Source organism: Daktulosphaira vitifoliae, unplaced genomic scaffold, assembly GCF_025091365.1.
Source record: "Daktulosphaira vitifoliae isolate Bord-2020 unplaced genomic scaffold, ASM2509136v1 Scaffold_4, whole genome shotgun sequence".
Taxonomy (NCBI): domain Eukaryota; kingdom Metazoa; phylum Arthropoda; class Insecta; order Hemiptera; family Phylloxeridae; genus Daktulosphaira; species Daktulosphaira vitifoliae.
In genome coordinates, this window is record NW_026099575.1 from 35,041,802 (window position 1) to 35,063,162 (window position 21,361).

The 21,361-nt window shown below is 25.6% G+C and overlaps 3 protein-coding genes and 1 long non-coding RNA gene across 6 annotated transcripts; 2 read left to right on the forward strand and 2 right to left on the reverse strand.

Annotated features, from left to right (window-relative positions):
- Positions 1-10: 10 nt before the first annotated feature.
- On the forward strand, positions 11-3,076 carry LOC126903755 (putative GPI-anchor transamidase). The gene is made up of 7 exons (XM_050682221.1): positions 11-173; positions 233-354; positions 442-577; positions 635-843; positions 920-1,037; positions 2,649-2,759; positions 2,828-3,076. Exons 1-7 carry the CDS (start codon positions 105-107, stop codon positions 2,990-2,992), a joined length of 930 nt encoding a protein of 309 aa, XP_050538178.1. The 5' UTR covers positions 11-104; the 3' UTR covers positions 2,993-3,076.
- A 42-nt stretch (positions 3,077-3,118) lies between these two features.
- Positions 3,119-4,069, reverse strand: LOC126903756 (NADH dehydrogenase [ubiquinone] 1 alpha subcomplex subunit 8). Its single transcript, XM_050682222.1, has 2 exons — positions 3,780-4,069; positions 3,119-3,700 (listed from the first exon to the last, which is right to left on the reverse strand). Exons 1-2 carry the CDS (start codon positions 3,880-3,882, stop codon positions 3,270-3,272), a joined length of 534 nt encoding a protein of 177 aa, XP_050538179.1. The 5' UTR covers positions 3,883-4,069; the 3' UTR covers positions 3,119-3,269.
- A 75-nt stretch (positions 4,070-4,144) lies between these two features.
- On the forward strand, positions 4,145-12,893 carry LOC126903754 (angiogenic factor with G patch and FHA domains 1). 3 transcript variants are annotated; one of them, XM_050682217.1, is made up of 13 exons: positions 4,145-4,262; positions 4,466-4,624; positions 6,844-6,960; positions 7,059-7,265; positions 7,334-7,699; positions 7,752-7,841; positions 7,906-8,125; positions 8,191-8,348; positions 8,852-9,113; positions 9,428-9,623; positions 10,540-10,639; positions 11,228-11,396; positions 12,606-12,885. In XM_050682217.1, exons 2-13 carry the CDS (start codon positions 4,475-4,477, stop codon positions 12,629-12,631), a joined length of 2,061 nt encoding a protein of 686 aa, XP_050538174.1. In that variant the 5' UTR covers positions 4,145-4,262; positions 4,466-4,474; the 3' UTR covers positions 12,632-12,885. The 3 variants fall into 3 exon arrangements, with proteins under 3 accessions (XP_050538174.1, XP_050538175.1, XP_050538177.1); XM_050682220.1 differs by lacking the exon at positions 4,145-4,262 and adding an exon at positions 4,804-4,966 and having other exon boundaries at positions 4,499-4,624; positions 12,606-12,883; XM_050682218.1 differs by lacking the exons at positions 4,145-4,262; positions 6,844-6,960 and having other exon boundaries at positions 4,269-4,624; positions 12,606-12,893.
- Positions 12,894-14,468: 1,575 nt separating this feature from the next.
- LOC126904324 (uncharacterized) lies at positions 14,469-18,801 on the reverse strand. Its single transcript, XR_007703725.1, has 3 exons — positions 18,468-18,801; positions 17,541-18,326; positions 14,469-15,554 (listed from the first exon to the last, which is right to left on the reverse strand). It is a non-coding gene; the product is annotated as an uncharacterized LOC126904324 (long non-coding RNA).
- Positions 18,802-21,361: the final 2,560 nt, after the last annotated feature.

The following is a 21,361-nucleotide window of genomic DNA, read 5'->3' on the forward strand; positions in this document are numbered from 1 at the left end:
TTTGTTCTTCATTATACATATCTATAGCATTCGGTTTACTTAAAAGTGAAATTTTAAAATGATTTAGACTGTAAATCCTAGGGTCCTCAAATTTTCTATTGAAAATGCATTTTTCAAATTTAAGCTTAACCATAACTTTTGTTTTTATTATTTATTATGCACGTTTTATAGAGGTAATTATAATAATGTTATATAATGTATAAATATAGTTACACCCATTTGTTTTTAATAGGGAAATCATTCAAATAATTGGGCTGTACTTGTAGATACTTCTAGATTTTGGTTTAATTACAGGCATGTAGCGAATGTCTTGTCAATTTATAGAAGTGTGAAGCGTTTAGGAATTCCAGATAGGTATTTTAATAACTGCTTTATATAGAGTGGAATAATTTTAACAAAATGAAACACCCTTAATTAGATCAATGTTTTTTATTTTATCAGTCAAATTATATTAATGGTTGCTGATGATATGGCTTGCAATCCTCGGAATCCCAGTCCTGCAACTGTGTATAACAATGCAGACCAACAGCTTAATGTTTATGGTGATGATGTTGAAGTTGATTTTAGAGGCTATGAGGTTAATTTTTCTATAAATATTTTTTTAAATACATTATTTATAAGTTTTAAATTCAAGGTTACTGTTGAGAACTTTGTTAGATTACTAACTGGTCGTTTGCCACCTGAAACTCCACGTTCTAAACAGTTATTAACAGATGAAGGTAGCAATATATTAATATATCTTACGGGGCATGGTGGAGATGGTTTTTTAAAATTTCAAGACTCTGAAGAAGTTACTAGTCAAGAATTAGCTGATGCTCTTGAGCAAATGTGGCAAAAAAGAAGGTAGATTTAAAATTGAATACATTTTATTTTAAATATTTAATCAATATTTTTTAATTAATTTACATTTTTTTTATAGGTATCATGAAATATTTTTCATGATTGATACTTGTCAGGCCTCTTCAATGTATGAAAAGTTTTACTCTCCAAATATTTTGGCCATGGCCAGTAGTTTGGTGGGAGAAGATTCACTCTCAGTAAGTATTCTCTGTTGTAGAGACATCATATTTACTTATTTAACATTTAGTAGTTTGTAAATTTGTAAACTTTGTTTACTTTTTTATAAAAAAAAAAATTCTCAAATTCCATTTGGGCATCTACTCGATTACCAAAAAAAGTTAATGGTTAGCTTATGAACTATCCAAAAAAAAATGCAAAAAAAAAAACAAATATTTTGGTGGTGAAATTTTTTTTTTCAGATTTTCCATTGTTAATTTATAGTTAATATTAAATAGATGTATGTGTTCCGGATTCTATTTTCACAATGACAATCATACATTTCTTATGGGATGGTATCTTTAATATGTTATAACTTTTAAAAAATTAAATATATTTTATTATGATAAAAAAACTTAAAAAAAAATAAAATGAAATAATAAATAAGAAAAATAGTTGCTAAAACTCTATAATCTAAATATTAATTTTTATTCAATAGATTTCAATAGATGAATCCTACATTTAATAATAACTGGATCAATTACAGTGCAATACAAGTCTATTATCAGTCGTTATTTGTTTAAAAACCTCATGTAGCAAATGTGCAAACTATTTACATATTCGTTAAAATTTTTTGGATACCATTTAACATTTTTTCTCAATTATGGAAGGATAATTTTCCTTTTAATAATCTAATATTTATTAGTTCTAATAACTCCGAGCAAAAAAAATTCTTGTGAGGTGGGTAACGATTTTAAAATTTAAAACATTCTTTAGAGTACGGTGTGGGCGAGTCGGTAACGCGGCAGTGCTTGGTGCGCAATGCGTCGGGTTCAAAACTCGGTCACGGGTGGCTTCATTTGCCGAAAGATCTGTTTGGTAGTTGGAATCACCATTCTCCTATCTCTGGTCATGGACTAACCCGTCCTGGAGTATAAATGGTTAATAAAACCTCCTCCTCTGGGAGAGGCCGCTAGGAATTTAATTATTCAAGTTACTATTTAATAATAATTTTAAAGTGATATAGAATTGAATATTTACTTAGTTAAAATTTCAAAATATATTATAAGACATTTTTTTATATATAAAATAAAATCTTGTTGTGTGGTTACTTTTTGCATAACGTTGTTCACCTGATTCTTCCAAAATGCATATCATACATTTATAATTATGTGTATATAAATATTATATTATAGAAAGTGTGTTAGTGATAAGCTAACACATTGTTTGAAATGTAATGTTTTTGAATACAATTTTAAGTTTGTATTTATACTATAAATAACTTAAATACAAAATTTATCCAAGATTGCATATACCATTCAAACCTACTCCAGAAACCTACTCCATTTGCACTACTACAAAAGTACCTTAATATTTTTGGTCCAACGTAGCTAATAACTGACAATCAATACACTTACTTGCGTAGGAGTATAACATTTTAATTTAATTAAGTTGGATGCGTATAAGTAGTCTAGTCTTACATTTTACATATTAAAGTTTAAATTAATTTCATTTAATGTTTTTTTATTTTAAAAATATTATATAAAAAAAAATCTAACTTTTAGACTTCAATTTAAAATATATGTTTAACACTTTAATATTTAATGAAAAATTGTTTATATTTTTAAACTGTTATTTTTTTACTACTACAGCATCATGTTGATCCAGCCATTGGAGTGTATATCATTGATCGATATACTTTTTATGCATTAAAATTTTTAGAAAATGTCAAACTAAATAGTCGTATCAGTATGAAAAGTTTTGTAAGTTATTTAAAAATAATTTATTACTTCTATATTTTATTATGACAATATATTTATTAATGTTTTAGCTTGGTGTTTGTCCTAAACAAGATTGTATATCTACAGTTGGAGTACGAACAGACTTATTTCACAGAGATCCTGCCAAAGTTCCTATAACTGATTTTTTTGGATCAGTCCGACCAGTTGAATTTACATTTAACATTTTAGATATATCTGAAACTCCTCTGATTTGATTAAAAAAAATTAATTTTTGTACATTATTTTATATTGTATATTGTTATCATATAATTTAATATATTCATATTATTAAATCTGTATTCTTAGTATATTATATAGGGTTAATAAAAAATTAATCTCTATACAATTCTAATAATAATTATAATTTTAATTTATGTTATAAATTTCTACCAAATGAAATTGCAAAGTAATTACGTAATCAATTTTTTTCCTTTTTATTAAAATTAAGAACACTAATAACATTGAATTTTTGATGCATAATGAACATCCAAATTACTTGACCCACCAATAACGTAATCCATATTTTGCAGGTGGTCTTTCTTCTTCTTTGAAATCTTTGATACCATAAGGTAAGTCTCCAAAAACTTGTGGTTCTTCTGGAGGTGGTTTAGGCTGGCTACCAGTATAAACTCGAGCTTTGCAGAAAAATCCATGCTCGGGTCTTTCAATACCCATTTTTTCAAATACACATTTATCATATACAGCTTGAGTTTGACGACATGGTTCAAAATCAAGACGACTGCTCGATTTGTCAATACAATTACTATATATTTGGAACTCATCATAACAACTACCTTTTAGTTGTCTAAAAAATTTAAGAGCACAACTGGTTACTGCTTTTCCTTCTGCTATGCATTTTCGAGGATCATTATTTTCTTGTTTACACATCATGAAATCATCATTAACATCCAGACAATATTTACCTGAATATTAATAAAAATAGTCGTATTATAAAATTTTTCTAATTTAATATATTTATTTGAATGGAAGTTATAAAAAAACCTAAATGATGAGCAGCAGCTCGAAGACCTGGAGTACTAATTGGTACCTCTTCAACTGTCAACTCTTCATAAGTTGGTAATTCAGTATCGTTACTTACAACCATTATGTTGTTTTCAGTACGTGTTAACCGATAAATTTATTCCAAAAACACTAAATCGTTCTTCAGAAAATGTACTAGGTGAATTACAGTTATCACTGATTTGAAGGACTTTGATAACTGATGATATTTAAGTCTTTGCATGGGTTCCAGCCTCTTTTCAGCTGTTATAAAGTAACTTTTTTTCGAAAAAATTAATTAAAAAATCATTTTAGAAATATTTTATTGTAATTTCTCATGATTAATTTTACAAAATTGAAATAAAATATAGTTATTAGAATTCAGGGTGTTACAAAAAAAAAAAAAAAATTGTTACAACTGATCAATTTCTATAATCGAATTATTATCATTCTCTAAAACTTCCATAACTTCTACCACAATTGAAGGTATAACAATTTTTCTTTAATTATTCGTTCTGCCGTAGTTATAATTAAACATTAAACAATAAACTACTTTGATTATAATTAATTTTTATTATTTATTGTTGTTATTAAGTTTTTCGACTAAGAATAATCAACCGTTTAAATAAAATTTTTTTATACTTTTTGCTTTCAATTAAATGTTTGTGTTACCTTCATTGTTGTGCTAGATTTTAATCATGACGGCAGAATCAGAAGTTCCTTTTAGGGATTTACTTCAACGAGATTATCCTGAAGTTTATGATTATTTAAAGAATGCTTTGAAAATGTTACAACGCCAACAAGTTTTGCTGGCAAAATTAAAGAACTCTAGTTTGATGAATTTAAAGGTATTTATATTTTCATAGATAGAAGATATTTCACAAGGTGGTTTTGATATATTGAATAACTTGTTCCAGTAAACATTTTGTGTTACTTTTAATTTTAATTTTTACAGTATTGGATTATGTTATAAATATGTTTTTTGTTATTTATTTAAAATAAAATGAATTTTTAAAATTATTTTTAGTTTTTGGATATTTCAAAATAGCCATTTTTTATAACAAAGTAAAAATTATTTAAACCTGTTGGGAACTTGTATGTAACTTGTAACTATATGTAGCTTAAACATACTAAATATTCTATACAGTCAATAATGTTACAAAAATTGAAGAGACTTTTGGTAAAACAAGGTAACTTCATTTTTCAGAAAGCTAAAAAAACTAGAAATTATAATTAATATTTATTTCTTGGAATGATGTACTTATAATTAGATTTTTGTTAAGAACAACCAATATCTGATTTTGGAAAAAATATAATTAATTTGTTTCTATACATAAATCTTCAATTAAAGTTATGGAAATATTAAATGTTTAATGTACATATTTGGTTAGCAACTAAGTTCTGTTTTTTTTTTTTTATAAAAATGCAACTTTATTGTGAAAAAATATTTACATATATTTATTATTCAAAGTATTGCCTATTGATTGCTTCAACTTTCTCTCATCTTTCTGGAAGTGCTCGAATATTATTTTGGTAAAAGTGTTTTTCTTTTGAGTCTATCTACGAATCAAGCCATTTTTCAGTGTTTTCATATAATCAGAACTACTAATCAGCCAGACCATGTGCCATTGAACGGAACAAGTAATAATCAGACAGCACAATATCTGGAGAATATGGTGGGTGGGGTAGGACTTCTAATTTAAGTGTTTCTGTGTAGGTTTTAACGGGTTTGGCAACATGAGGTCAAGATTGATATAATACGTGACCTTTTAATCATAAGCTTATGTGTTAAAATCATATGTTAATCATATATATTTAGCCATTTAATGTTTATTTAGGGTCTTATGAAATACATAGCTTAATAGTACTCAAAAGCTTACTCAGTGAAAACTCATAAATATGTATATATTATATTTATATAGTATCATTTCAATATTTTCATAGTATCATAATCAACTACTAAACGGTTACATTGATATTATGTAAAATATGGACGTATAATAATTAAATAAAATTACTTTGTAAAATATTAATTTTTTTTTAATTAAACAATTTTTGATACAACAATAATTGGTATAAAGAAAAGGTTTGAACTGGTCAAGCTCATTAATGTAGCATCATTAATTTTATATAACTAAATAATATTATATGTTTGAAAAGTTTTATATCTTAGTCTGGCTTAAGATAAATCTGAAGGGCCTAAGCCTTTCATGTCCAGTTGTCTTCGGGTTATAGCACTCACTTCAAAGACGCTGACTTCAAAAAAAGACGCTGAATAAGCTGATATTAACATAATTTTCATAGCTGCTATATTTTTAAAGATATGTTAATTTAAAATTTAAAAGAAATAGTTCTAATGGTAATGTTAAGAATAATATATATATATACATCATGATAAAATTAATACCTTTCAGCTTTGCTTCGGAGATAATTGTCACACATGCTTTGATGGTGAATTCAGAGTGCAATGTTTTACAGGACAATATTACAGATTTGCAGCTATGCATGTTGTTCCTTAATCTAAATTAGTTATCAGTATTTTTAGAATATATTATGAGTGTTTTTATTCATTGAGATAATTTAGTTGTCAAATTTCACTTCACAGTCCATACTCCCCTAATGAAACCCTCTAAGTTCACCCCATTTTATAAACTATGTTAAAAGCATATTTTGTATTATTTATTTTTAATAGTAAAATAAATAAAGTAATTTTTTTATTAATAAAATTAAATGTTAAAAAATATGATTTTTACATAATCTCATACTATGCATATTAAAAAAAAATGTACAGTGATATTTTAATTATATCAATTGTTATCAATTAGTTAGAAGTTTTCAATTAGATTAATTCCATCTTGTTTATTGAAAAATGTCTAATTAAGTATTAAAAGCTACGATAATGTAATTAAGCAATACCATTATTATTAAAATGAATCCATAAGTATATTAGGATATTTTGTTATTTTTTATCCTTAATTTGCTTCATTATAGCAGCACTACCATTCAAAAAATTAACCTTAATCTAAAATTTAATGATTTATGTTATATATTAATGTCAATTTTTTAGATGCAAAAAATAAAAAATATACCAAAAAGTGATATTAGTGTCCAAACTGAAGATTTTAAAGAGGGAATATTTGACACTTTAAATAACATTACTGATTTTCATGATAAAGAAACTCATGTATGTTCATATTTTTTAAATAGTAGAATTTGCATTTGAAATAGTTTTAAAAAGTATTTGAAAAACTAATAGTTAATTTGTATTAAAAAAAATTTCAGGTTGAAAAATTAATGCCTGATGTTAAAATTGAGATTGTGAAAGATGAAATCATCGAAAATAAACCAGTGGAAATAAAGGAAGAAGGAGAATGTAGTGAAGATGAAGAAAAATCTACAGAACAAAATAATTTTGGAATAAATCGTTTTTTGTTAGAGGAAACAACTGGAATGTATTATGATCAAGTTACTGGTTATTATTATAATCTAGTAAGTCAATGGTTTTATTTTTATTGAAAATTATTTATTTTCAATAAAGTAAAATTTCAAAATTATAGGATAATGGATTATTTTATGATGGTAACAAAGGATGTTATTATTATTTTGACATAATTGCACAAAAATATAGATTGCATTCACAAGTTCATCCTGATACTGAACAGTCAAATATAGCTAAAAATGAAAGTTGTAATCACTTATCTGAAATTGATGATAGTGATTCTGATAATTCAGAAGATAGTGGTAATTTAGTTATTAAAGAAGAAGTAGTAGTATCAGAAGAGATAGAACATAAAACTGACGTTGAAAATAATGTGAGTGAAACTAAGTGTGATGAAACTAAAGAAATTGTTAAGCCAGAAATTAAGGTAGAAAATGTAAATGAAAAATCTGAAGAATGTATTTCTCCACCTTCAACTTGTGAAGTAAATAACTATTAATATACCTAATTATTTCAGTTACAAATTTTGTTTTTAGATTTTAGATAAAAGATATTTGAACTTAATCCAGTACACCAAACTTTTACCTGCACCTAAGAATATTGTACATAAATTAACACCTGATGGGGTAAACCATATCGGTAAGCCATTTGAAAATTTGGCATACAATTATATTTACAATTAATTTACAGAGTAAAGCAAAACAATATGCTCAAATAAGAAATTGGTATACACTAAAGCATCAACTGACTACTATTGAAGCGGAAATTGTTCAGTATGAAAGCTATATTTGGGAGCGTATTGAACAATATTTATGTTTTAATAAGAGAGATGACAAAAATTCTAATTGGAAATCATATAAAGAAGTAAAGGCACAGCTATCTGATACACAGACTAAACTAATAAAATCTAGTTAGTATTTTTTTTTTGTGTTTATCAAATTAATTTTTTTAATAGTTGTAATTTTATTATTATAGAAGTTGTTGGGTGGCCACCATGTATTCGTGTTATAGTTACTGAATCAAAATCATGTAAGCAGTTAATTGGCCAACTATTTTTAATCACATGTCCTGGCGGTTCAATTGGTCGTTCAACCAATAGAGATATTGTTATACCAGATGATAATGTCAGCAAGGTATTTATCTAATACTATAGTACTGTGTTAAAAAAATAATATCAAATAAAAATTATGTATTTATTAGTACATTATAAATAATTATTTTAGATTATGATGTTGGAAAAATATTTTTGACTAATTTAAACATTTTTGACAGTAAATATAGATTTTAATTTTTACTTTATATGTTGTATCCACAAGTATACCTTTAATGTTACTAAGAAAATTATAATTTTATATCATCTCATGAAGAATGGTGTAGTACAGTGAACACACTAATTGTTTAAAAGCTCTAGTGTTAAACCATACATGTTGCTATAGGCTTATGGATGTGAGTTTTTACAGAGACAAATGCATCATAAAACCTGAAGATAATGAGAAAACCCTACATCCAAACTTAGTATACATCAGTTCAACTGTAGTTGACTGGTGTCAAATCAACTTTCTGGTTGACAATCAAGAAATATCTCATGATCTCAATATTTAAAATCAATTTAATATTTCTATATTTGTTTTTTTAGTTACATGCCGAAATATCATTTGTTGGTAATGTTAATAAAGTTGGCAGGGGACACTATATTATAAAAGACAAAGGAAGTACAAATGGTACCTATTTGAATGGTAAAAAAATTCCAAGAAGTTCTTCTGGTGAACCAAAACATTTAACACATGGCAATGAACTTGTTGTTGGTGATACTAAATTGTTATGTCATATACATGATGGATCTGAAACTTGTAATTTATGTGAGCCAGGAATTCAAGCTATTATACTACCGGAAGAGAGTAAGAAAAAAATTATTGTACTATTTAACAAAAATTTACTTTGCTTAGGTGGGAATGTGTTATATCTTGTTGAATAGGTACCAAAGTTTAATTCCACTATATTGGACTGTGTAGGTTTTACTGTTTAACATTAGCAATAGCTTTTATGAGAGAATGTAAAATATAAATATTAATAATAATAAAATAAATATAATTCTTAAATAATACTTCATTTGTATTAATAATTCAAATAAATAAAAATATTTTTTACATAATTACTTCATTAATTTGTCTAATAACTAATCTTTAAATAATTATTTTATTTTGTGTTGAAGGCATTAAAAGTGATATTTCTCAAAAACGAAAATATGATGAAGAACTAAAAAGCTTAAAAGAAAAATATGGTTTGCTTGGATGTGAACCACCTGATGCTGTGTTACCTAAGGGATATAAAGACAGAGCTGAAAAAAGAAGAAAAACTGTTGGTTCTCAAAATGCCAATGAAAAAACAGAAGTAGCTTGTGTTTCTCAGTAAGAAATTTTTGAAAAATAAAAATATTTTTGTAGATTTATATTATGCTAATCTTCGCCTATCAAGGCTCCGCTTCAGACCTATGGCTTACAAGTCTCATGTGCTTTCAGTGTGAAAAAAGTTCAAAGGGAATAAAGTACATTTGAACATTAAGTTGATTATAAAGCATAAATTACTAATAAATTTGATTAAATATATCAAATAATTTTTTACTATAAACTTAAAAGAAATGTATAGAAAACATCTGAATATTTAATAAATCAAATATGTAATACAAATAATTAACATAATATCAGAAAAAGAAGACAGTTAATAATATAAGCCAATCAATACATACAGTGTGATTCTTTTAGTGATTAAAGTGAAGTCATCGTAACCATATGATTACTATACTCCCACTTAAATTTTTGGTTAGTGTTAAAAGAATCACTGTACATATGACAACTGTAACATGTTTAAAATATGATTTGAAAAGAAAATTTAAATTGACTTAAAAATTAATTTTTCACAGAGTCAATATATATATATATTTTACAAAATGACTTAATACTAAATCGTTCTTGTGGTATATTTAATTTCAATTTTATGTATGCTATTCAATTTTTATTGATTATCAAATCAAATTTAAATTTGACAAGTGACATATTTGAAATTATTAATTTCATTTATTAAAAATGAGTTTTTATATGCTTATCCTAATAATATCTTGTACAATTTTTGATTAAAAACAATAAAACTTTATAGTTTTTATTTAATTACAGAATACTATGTGTAATGTTTCCACTGAGTAAATGCTATGTTATATTGAGGAATTGTGTTTTAAATAAAACATTAATTAATGTATTTTTAAAATAATCTATATAATAATCTATAAAATTTGTTATTTGATAATGGCTAATTAATGGTTTTTTTCAGACCTATACCAACTAAAAATAAAGGTTTCAAATTGTTGGAAAATATGGGATGGACACCTGGTAAATCTTTAGGAGCTAATAATTCTGGTATTAAAGAACCTGTAAGTATTTAATAGAAATATTTTATGATGGTTAAAAATGTATTTTATTATTTTGTTTAATTTGTATTAATCGTTAAATAAATAAATTAAGTATACTGTGTTTCTATTGAAATAATTACTCATACCACATTATAATGTTTATTTCATTATATTTTGTTTCCTAGTATTTTAAATGTTTGCTTTTGAAAAAATATTAAATATTTGTATTGTATAAACTTTTCTATGTATCACACTCCTACTTAAAAAGTGACACTACTGAAAAAACATGATATTTTTGTAGTTTATTATGATATTTATTTAAAAAATAAGGTGATTTTATTAAAAACATTTTCTCAGTAAATTGTAATTAATAGTGTCTAAAATCAGTTTGGAAAAACAAACATTTTAGGGAAATGGAGATTAAATAAGTGAATAATAAAAAGTGAATTGAAAAAAACAAATAATCAATCAATATAATTTCCAAAGATTTAAAAAAATCAACATTTTTTGGATATGTCTAAAAACTTTATTCACATTTTAATCAGTAGTGTGATATAAAATAATTTATTAATATTAACATATTTTACTTCATTCAAATTTTGTATTTAGATTGGGTTGGATATACGAGATGAAAAAATGGGTCTAGGATTCCAAACAAATGTTGCTCCTCTGGCTCAACCAAATATAAACATTGCTATTAAACCTTCGAAAATTAAATTTAATTTTGGCAGTAAAACTAATATGCCTATAAAAACAAACCGTATACATTTTGCTAAAGGTAAATACCATTATAATTATTTTTATTTTGTCATAACTATTGAGAAAAAACAAGCTATTTGATAGAAATAAATTATATATCTCATTTATTTCTTTTATTATTTTATTTAAGCTAGAATTGTTAACTTTCAGTTTTGTGATATAAAATAAATTTTTGTGGAATACAATTATATCTTAATGATTTTTATCTATTATTATTGATTGAAGACATTTATATGTAGGATGTGAAACCTCTTCCTATGAAAATGCTGATTTTGAAATTTTTTCCCAAATAACAATAAACCACAGTTTTAATTTAACATATTTATATGTTTAATTAGCTAAAAAATAAGGAAATAATCTAAGAAAAAGAAAATGAGGGATAGAACCAAATCCTTTTTTGAGATTTATAAAACATAAGATACTATTAAATTATAAAAAAAAAAATTTTAATATATATTATACTTAAGATATTGTATGAAGCATAGTTAATAAACCTTGTATAATATATTTTTTTTAAAAAAGTATAGATTAAATTGTATTATTTTCAAGTAGTTATTTAAAAATATTCTTTCTCAAGAATTTCTTTAATTGAAAATTTAAGGTAAAATTTCTATATAATATTAAAAACTTATCATTTTTAACTTATGTTAAAAAATATTTGCTTGCATAGTCATATCTTCTAATAATTTATTGACTACTGATATCCATCAAAACAGTTATTGATAATAATTGAGAAGTTCTCCAAACAAATAGCATATATGAACAATGTTGGTTTTTAGAAAAGTGTAAATGAAAGTTTTCAGTTCTTTTATTATTTTTCACAATTGATATTTCAAAACTATTAATTAAATAATTTATTATTGTATTTCACAAAACTATGCTCCATATTTTTTTTAAAGCTAATTTTGTCAAAAGCTGTTATTAAAGTAAGAAGATAAAAAAAACATGTAACTTGTTGATTATTTTAAATTTTCATCCCTTTACCCAGAGAATACCCTAAATGTAACCTCACTCGAATTTCAAAAATACTAAATTATTATTATTATTTATGTAGAATAGAGTATTATATAATTTTTATATTATTATAACTTTTAAAATATTCTAAGAGACATGTTTCATACATTTATGTTAAGTGTTCTCTTGTAATATAGTTTTATAATTAGCTTATAATATTTTAATACAAAAAAGTATGTTAAATAATGTTGATTTTATTATTGTGTTCTTTTAGATGCCTCATCAGACGAAGAAAAATAAAGTATACTTTGTTTTACTAATTTGGAAATTTCAATAAATAATATATTATGTATTTATAATCTATAAATCAATATGACTTAATTCAAATTTTAATTACTTGTAATGTTGTCATTAGATTAAATTGTAGTTATTATAATTACATTTGTATACATCATAAAAATGTGTACAATTAAATTTTTTTAAATAATAATTTTTATTAAGATTATATTAATGAATAGCTTTTTGACGATATCCAACAATGGATGTTGTAAAATATTTTTTGATTTGTAAATTCTATTTATTAAGAACCTCTTTACAACCAAGTTAATATAATGTTATTATTTACAAAAATTAATAAATGTATTCATTTTGAATTTTTATTGTGTTCTAGTTTATTGTTAAATCTCAATGTTTCATTAATTGAAATTGATTTTATTTAGTACATTGCATTATAATAGCTTGATAATTAAGTTATGAACAATATAGCTGCTCAAGTTTTAAGTAATGAAATATTAGTATTGTTTAACAGATTTTTAGTTTAAAATTAAAACTGTCAAAATTGAATAGCAGTAGAAATCTTTCTATCTATAATAAGATTATAATTATACTAAAGAATATGTATCATTTTTATGAAAATCATAAAGAGCTAAAATTATTTAGTTTTTATACCCCCTAATGATGTAAAAAAATGAATTGCACTGAATTTTTGTTTATTTAATGATATTCAGTCAATGACTGAATATCATTGAATGACAGTTATAGAAATTAATTTTGAAGGAAGAAGAGGTAGAGGAAGACCAAAAAAGAGATGAAGGGATGCTATTGAATGCGATATGAGGACAGCTGATGTGAGCGAAGATGATGTAGGAGATCGTATCAAGTGGAAGTTTGGTATAGGGGTGGCCGACTCCAAGTAGTTGGGATTAAGGCGAGGAAGAAGAAGAAGAAGAGACTGGATATGATAAATTAGTGATATTGTTTGTTATAACTATTTCGCTCAATCATTAGATGACTTAAAAATCAATGGATTGATAATTCTATTGAAACAAATAATTAAAATTCTAAATAAAAAATTAAATGTTTATTAATGTTAATTTAAGTAATGTTATATTAGATTTCCAGAGTTCTTTATAATTTAAAAATAATAACAATACGTTAATCCAGTCATACCATTATTTTCGCTGTACTTGCACGTAAGTGTTATAATGTATCATATGATAACTAACAGAATCTAGCAATAAAATTCATATATTTAGTAAAAATCGAAATATGATCGAGTTATTTCAGCTATAGCAATAAAACGATCTGTTCAATGAAATTTGTACTTATGACTATTATTTCGTAAAATTTAATTTTAAACAATTTTTGTATGGAACATTAGGTCGTATCACATATGGTTCGTCATATATGATGAAATATTCGTAAATATGACAATTTCGATAATTTTACAAAATAATATGTATTTTGACATTTTTCTAAAAAACTAATGGATTTAAAAGAAAAACTTTAAGGACTTAATTTATACAAAACAATTAGATCTACAATTTAGTTTCAATATTTTTTTTTTTGTGAGAGCGCTAATTTACGAGTTAATTGCTAAAAACTAAAAAAGTACCCCTTTTGGCCGATTTTCAACCCCAAGTTGGCACGGGTTAAACTTATCTGATCGGCCTGAAATTTTTTGTAGCCTCTTTTTATATGTATACACACAAATTTGTGGGGTGAGCCCGAAGAATTTTCAAAATAAGGGACACCCTAATATATATATATATATTTATTCATATATTACACTTATAAATCATAAGACTTATAATCAGGATATAAATAAGGAAATAGGAGATTATGAAGCTTTTAGAATAAATTACCAATTTTTTAAAATTGCAAAATATCTACTGATTTGCGTCGAAGCGTTTTTTATAATAGTGATTTTAATCACTGCATATATCATATATACTGGATCAACTTTGCCACGTCCCCACTGTACCGCGACCCTACAGTGCTGCGTTTTTTTATTTTAATAATATTGCTAATTCGTTGACTTTCTGAAGTAAAACTTAGTGTAAAAAAACTTATAAGTAAAATATTTAAAAAATTCTCTTAATTTAATTGGAATTCATATTATGAAGAAAAATAAGCAAACATTTTTTACTGGGTGTTTATTATACTAAAATTAAATTATATAAATTCTATGAATTGAATATTTTTTAATATGAAAAGCTTGTTTTACTCTAAGTTTTGATTAGTTTTGCATTATTTAAAGCCTCGATCAAACTGCATGTTTGTTGTAAAATAAATCAAAAAATTTTTTTTTAACTTGGTTGTTATTTAAAATACTTTTTTGGCTTCTTAAAAAAGTGATGTTGGTCAAAAAGAATACATTTTTATTTTTTTGCTGGTCACTATAAGACAAAATTTTCCATATAAATAGAGTGAAGTACTTTCATAATTTAGTCTTTTTTAGATTAAATAAAAACATGAAAAATTTTCATTATTCTAACTTCATACTGAGTGCATAAGTTATTTTTAATTAAATACGTTTAAGATCATAGTTTGCTACCAGTACGCAGTCAAAGGACGTGTGGAAAATTTACCATCTCGTATTTTGGTGTGGCATTTATTTCATTATAGAAAATGACTTCATCAGGACAATGGCAATGTATTGTGCTGTCGCCATTACACTGTTGAAACTTATTGATTACCGTAGATTTTTTGAGACAACGGAAACAAAAATCATAAAAATTAATGAACTGAACGCTGAAGATGATAAACTACCACCACCACGTATTTCACATTTAACTGTCCCTCCAACAAATATTCGCTGTGTATTTTCTTCGTCAAAACGATACAAGCATTTTTTCCAGTCATTAATAAGTGCTGAATGCTCGTACAATTTAAAACTGGGTGAAAAATATTCGTTTGAATGCGAAATCATTAGCTCTCAAAACTACAATAAAAAACAAAAGTACGTTTTCATATAATCAATAGTAAAATAATGTATTTGCAGTTGACGAAGAGTTATGGAATTCAATTCCAAACATGACCAACGCCATGAAAGGGATTGTTACAAACTTCGACCAGTTCATGAGCGTTGTTGATGTTGAAGTAAATTGTTCAATGGATCTGCCAATTACCTATCATTTTGTATATTTTTTTTATAAATCTGACTCTTTACATGCCTACAGGAGAGCATTCAAAATGACAATTTTTTCACAAAAAATTAACTTTTTCAACTTGATTTTTTAAAGTGTTACGGAAATACTGACACTTTTTATATATATCAAAAATTAAAGCTAATATTAATATTAATAATATTAATATTATTATATAATTTATTATGGAAAAAAATAATTTCGGATTTTATTTTGTATCTATGGTGAAAATGCTATTTTGTGCTATTTTTATGTTAAAATTCTGGATTTTATATTTTACATTTTTAACTTTATATTTCTATAACTTTTCGAAAAATGTATGGATTAATACAAGTTCTTATGAAAAATATTATTTATATACTTCTTTCATTCGACATAGTTTTTTTTAAATCGGATCATTTCCCTTTATACAGGAGGGGTTCAAAATTTAAAAATGTATTTAAGAAGTAGAATTTTTTTAACTTGGTTTTTGAAAGTGTTCCGGAATTACTGACACTTTTATATATGAACTGTGCATTTTTGAAATTAAACACTATCTATTTTTTTTTTAATACTTTTCATAATAAAAACATAATTTTTTTAATATTATATTTGCTTTTTAATATGTGTATTAATTAGACATTTTTTATTTTATGATTGTTATTAATTTTTTAATTTCCTATTTATTTTTTCACAATTGTATGAATCATTGTTAACGTGTCTTTATAAACAAATTGTGTTGTAAAACAGTTTTATAATTGAAAAACTAAGTTATTATCATTTTAAATGCAAAAGTATAAAAATAAAAAATTACGAAATTTTCTTGTTTATGTTAATTATGGTAGTTAAAAATTATGGCAGTTTTAAGTGTAAATATTTTCTCAGTTTCGCATCGAAAATAAAAGTTTAAAAAATGTCTTAAACTAGTTATAATTTGAGATATTTTGACGTGTCGTTGAAAGAATTTGGTTTATTGATCTGAGAAAAAATGGCGATACAAAAAAAAACATATAATAGTAAAATTAACAGCTTGGTATGGATGCTAAAATCGTCTCCAAGACCTTTTTGTACATGATGAATTAAAAGTTTAATAATAATTTTGAATTTAGCAACCCCTAAAACTTAAACTATGATCAATTTAGTATCTTGATACTCAAACTTCTAATTGATATGAAATTTGTCAGCCTAAAATTGTATTTCTGTTTACTGTGTAACTTAAAAAGCCATTAGAAATTCGTGAATTTAATGTAATTGCAAATAATCATAAATTTAGTTTTTGAAGGTATAATAATAAGATGTTAATTTCAATAATAGAACATTTTAAAGACCATCTGAGGTTTCAAAGATATTGTTACGAGTCGAAGCGTTTTATAATAAGTGCACCCGTAAACGCATTATACGGAGTGATTTTTTGAAAATTAGCCACTCCATATCTCTTAAAATAATAATTATGTTAAAAAAATTTTTTTTGCTATTTTTTAGTTTTATATATTTCTTGATTTATTAATTGTTAAAATATTTTTTTCATTCATCTCTATATCTTATAAGGGAGTCAACTTAATTTTTTTTTAATGACAATATACATATTTAATTAGCTTACATAATAAGTATATTTAAAATAACTTCCGAAATACTGTTTCGGAAGTTGTTAATAATTAATAAATTAGGTAATATATACAATTTAACAAAAAAAAGAATTTACTTAAAATAATTATTATCTTCAAAGAAATCGAGAGTGGCTAATATTAAAATAATCACCCTGTATATGAATGTAAGTATTTGCACAATATGTATATGCTTACTCGTTGTAGTCTTGTATCTAGGGACGCCAAGTACGGTTAATTCTGGAAATGGCAATGTAGTCTCAACATGAATAATGAACTAAATGGCAGGTACGGTAACGCGGTCTAGACATTAGTCTGCATAACACAGACAAGCGAAATCGCACTCTTATTATGCGAAGGATACATTGGAAAAGGTTCGTCGGCGGTAGTTGTTATATAAAAGAGCTTGTGGTCCGACGCGTACAGAACTTTGGGCACCATCCGAAAACCGTCGTGCATCATTAATCACCTTGTCGACGCTTCCAACGGGCCACGTCAATCGGCGGTGGTCTGCACGAAAACGCCATTAATTAGATTATAGAACATGTATAGTAGTGAGCTGGACGCGCACGATTTATGAGTCGGCTGCACAGCGGACCGTAACGAAATTTTGATCGATTCCCGTGGCTCGACTGTGACCTACGCCAATTAATTTTCTCCTGACCGTGGCGACAACCGATAAGGTTTTACGCGAGAAAAACCTTAAAATAAGTGCACGTCGTTTGAAACCCAAAGCAAATCCACACTCGCCGTGGCGCCTTACAAACCAATTCAGTCCATACCAGACGTTAAATCATTTCGTTAACACCGACTCGCCATTCTTGACTCGCTCGATTGTCCTCGTTCAACTTTTCTTCCCATCCGTCGGTTCCATTTGATATTAATGATTGTCTATATTTTTTCGCGTCTTTAGCAACAGCTCTAAGAACAGCGTGATAAATTACAAGTCAAAAAGGAGTGGCCAAGTACCATCCCAACATCACTCTGAAAATTAAATACTGATGGTGTACACATTTTTCGCGAAACTTTTAAAATGTAAATTAGATTTTTTCCCAGTTAAATGTTAATACTTTTAACTATGGACACAAGATGTCAAAAATTGAAAATGTTTCCATTGGAACCTACCTCAAGGTTTCTGATGTTACGTGGTTTGTGTATCGGACAAGTATGAAAGAAGTTACGTAAAATAATACATGCACTGCCCATTGTTGTGACCGGCGGTCGTTATTCTACACCGTCACTGACCTATTCGTACGCCCATATATTCTTTCCCGTTGCTTTCATTGGATTCCCGAAATGTCCACCATTCTGTGCGCAATGTGCAAGTCGGTATATTTCATGGTGATTTTTTTTTTTTACATCGTATCATTGGCTGCTACTAGTAATTTGCAAGGAGAATAAAAATGGTCGGTAATCAGATTAATGTCTGTTTCCATTTAACGCATTCCTCAGCTTTCTGCTGTCAGTTTACTTTATAATCTCATTGGATTCATCTTGCCGTTGAGTTTCTTACAAATTATAACCTATCATGTCCGAGATAAACTATGGAGACTTAAAACTGCTTAAATCGTCGTATACTAGAACAAAATAATAATTAGGACACTTAAAAACCAGAGGATCAAATAACCTAAACAATTCTGTCGAGCACTGTGATATGATATATTTCTTTTAACTATTCACTATATTTAATTTGACCAGAAAAAAAAATTAGATCACTTAGTATCCAGGCGCTTTAGTTATCATGTTAAAATTTTATTCGTTATTCTTAATAAATTGTTATTTTTATTTTAAATTTGATTCAAAATTCGTTGTTGTGTCCATTGATTTAGAGATTTAAATAAGTAGATGTCTAAAGCGAGTTATTAAGTAATTAAATCATTTCTTAAATATTATTATTCCTATACACCATTTTAAGTTTTTAAAGTTTTAAAATTGATGAAACGTTAATTGAAGATTAAACAACATTAAAATTCTATAAATTATAATAAACTTTTTTTCACCAATGTTGTATAACCAGGACTATAGTAATTAATTATTTCTATTTTTGAAAATAATGCAACGCAATGCTATAGATGTTTAAGTCACGTAACGATCACTTCAAATATGAAATTTAAAAATTGGTTTTTTTTCCAGGGTTTCATTACGTAATTCTTATTTTACGTCTTTTTTTTTTTTAATAAAATATTTATTTATTTTTATTCTTTCCACTAAATTTGTTTTTAATCTAAATGAAAAATAATTCTACAGCTTTGCTTGTATTTATGTGTGTTATATTATCTAGTTGTGTTGACAAATGCCGTCGCGGCACCGCAAGGTATATAAATGTTCTGACGCTGAAAATAAAACTGAATTTTTGAAAATAATCAATATAATTGTTTCTCAATTTCTCACTGATTTCTCGTTAAACACTGTTCTACTGTTGTCATAAAAATTACTAATTTTTATAAGCGTTATTATTTTTAATATTATACTTACGTATTATTACAATAGTATAGAGTTATTATATGTTCAGCAATTTTTACCATGTAAAACAAAAATGTATAAATTAGAAAAACAATTTTTTTTTTTTGCTTATTTCAATGCTAATTGTGGTTTTAAGCACTTATCTTTATGTTTTTTAAGTGGCATATGCCCCTAGCCCGGGTTATAGTAGTAAGTTTCAATTTTTTAAGTTGTATTGAGCTGCTAATATTGAATAATAACAAAATTGTATACAATATTTGATTAGAAATAAAAGTTTTTTTTTTAATTATCTGGCAAAAAATGCACGTAAATCAAAAAAACTTTTTGGTTATAAAGGACTAATTTTTTTTAATAAAAGAAGTTTAATTCCAAGTACCCCAAAGGTGGAGTTACCTCCTTTTTAAATCTAAATATACATCAATAAACACCACTGTAGAAAAAAATTGATGAATTGTTGGTTGCATAATGTTTAATATTAGCGAAGATTAATTTTAGTGTTTACTTAATTTAATATTTTTTTGATTGATGTTGTTAAAATTTTCATGTTCTATTAAAATAATCGTCTAAGAGTCTATTAGTACAATAAGTTTAGCAATAGTGGGTCAAAGATAGGTAACCTTGGCCAATATTAGTATTAATACTTCATTTTTTCTAGTCGTGTAATACTATGAAATATTTCCTAAATTTTAGCAATAAACTTAGATTAAATATTTTTTCATTAAAATAAAACACCTAATACTATTGTTAGAGGTTGCTCTAATGGAATCTGACACATATACTGTTTTAATGTAAAAAGGTATTCTCACGAGGGAAAATAGAACCCCCATTGACTTTAACCCAACCAAATAACTTACTATATGTGTTTCATTTTGTTTGTGATTAATATTTTTAATTATGATTAGAAATTTTCGCAAATTATGTTATCATTGTTATTTATCATTTTGCCTTATCGCAATTGAATATTTACAAAATCAGTTGTTATTAAAAACGATTTCATGTAATCATACATCTGCAACCGTAACCGTTTATCTAATAATGGTTAGTCTTTGTGTGATTAAATGTCTAAGCAAGTTGACTAAAATTTGTCATCATATATTTTGATATTATTTTTAATAACTTTGTCGTGTAAGTGTACTTTGTTTTTTTTTTTTTACGAAAAGAAGTTGTGTAAGTTATCAACAGTACAAAACTGTACTAACACTAGCAATTACTAGTGTGGATTAAAAACGCTTCGAAAAGCATATAATAGCTTTTGAATAGCAGAACTAAGACCATTACTAGAACAAGATTAAGACCAATATTAGAATAAGACTTTGACAAAGAGATGGTAACATATAAAAGTATCAAACTGAAACTCTTCTTTGATTATTTTAAAACTTATTCAAAAGTATTCAAAAATTAAATGATTATTCGTTTTACACTAATTTTTAGAGCGTTGCGTACGATTTAAATAAATATATTTTGTTTAAAGAAAAGGTAACACTTAAATTTATATATATTTTGAGAAATTAAATTATTAGAATACTATTCCTGAAATTTATTACTATTAAATATTT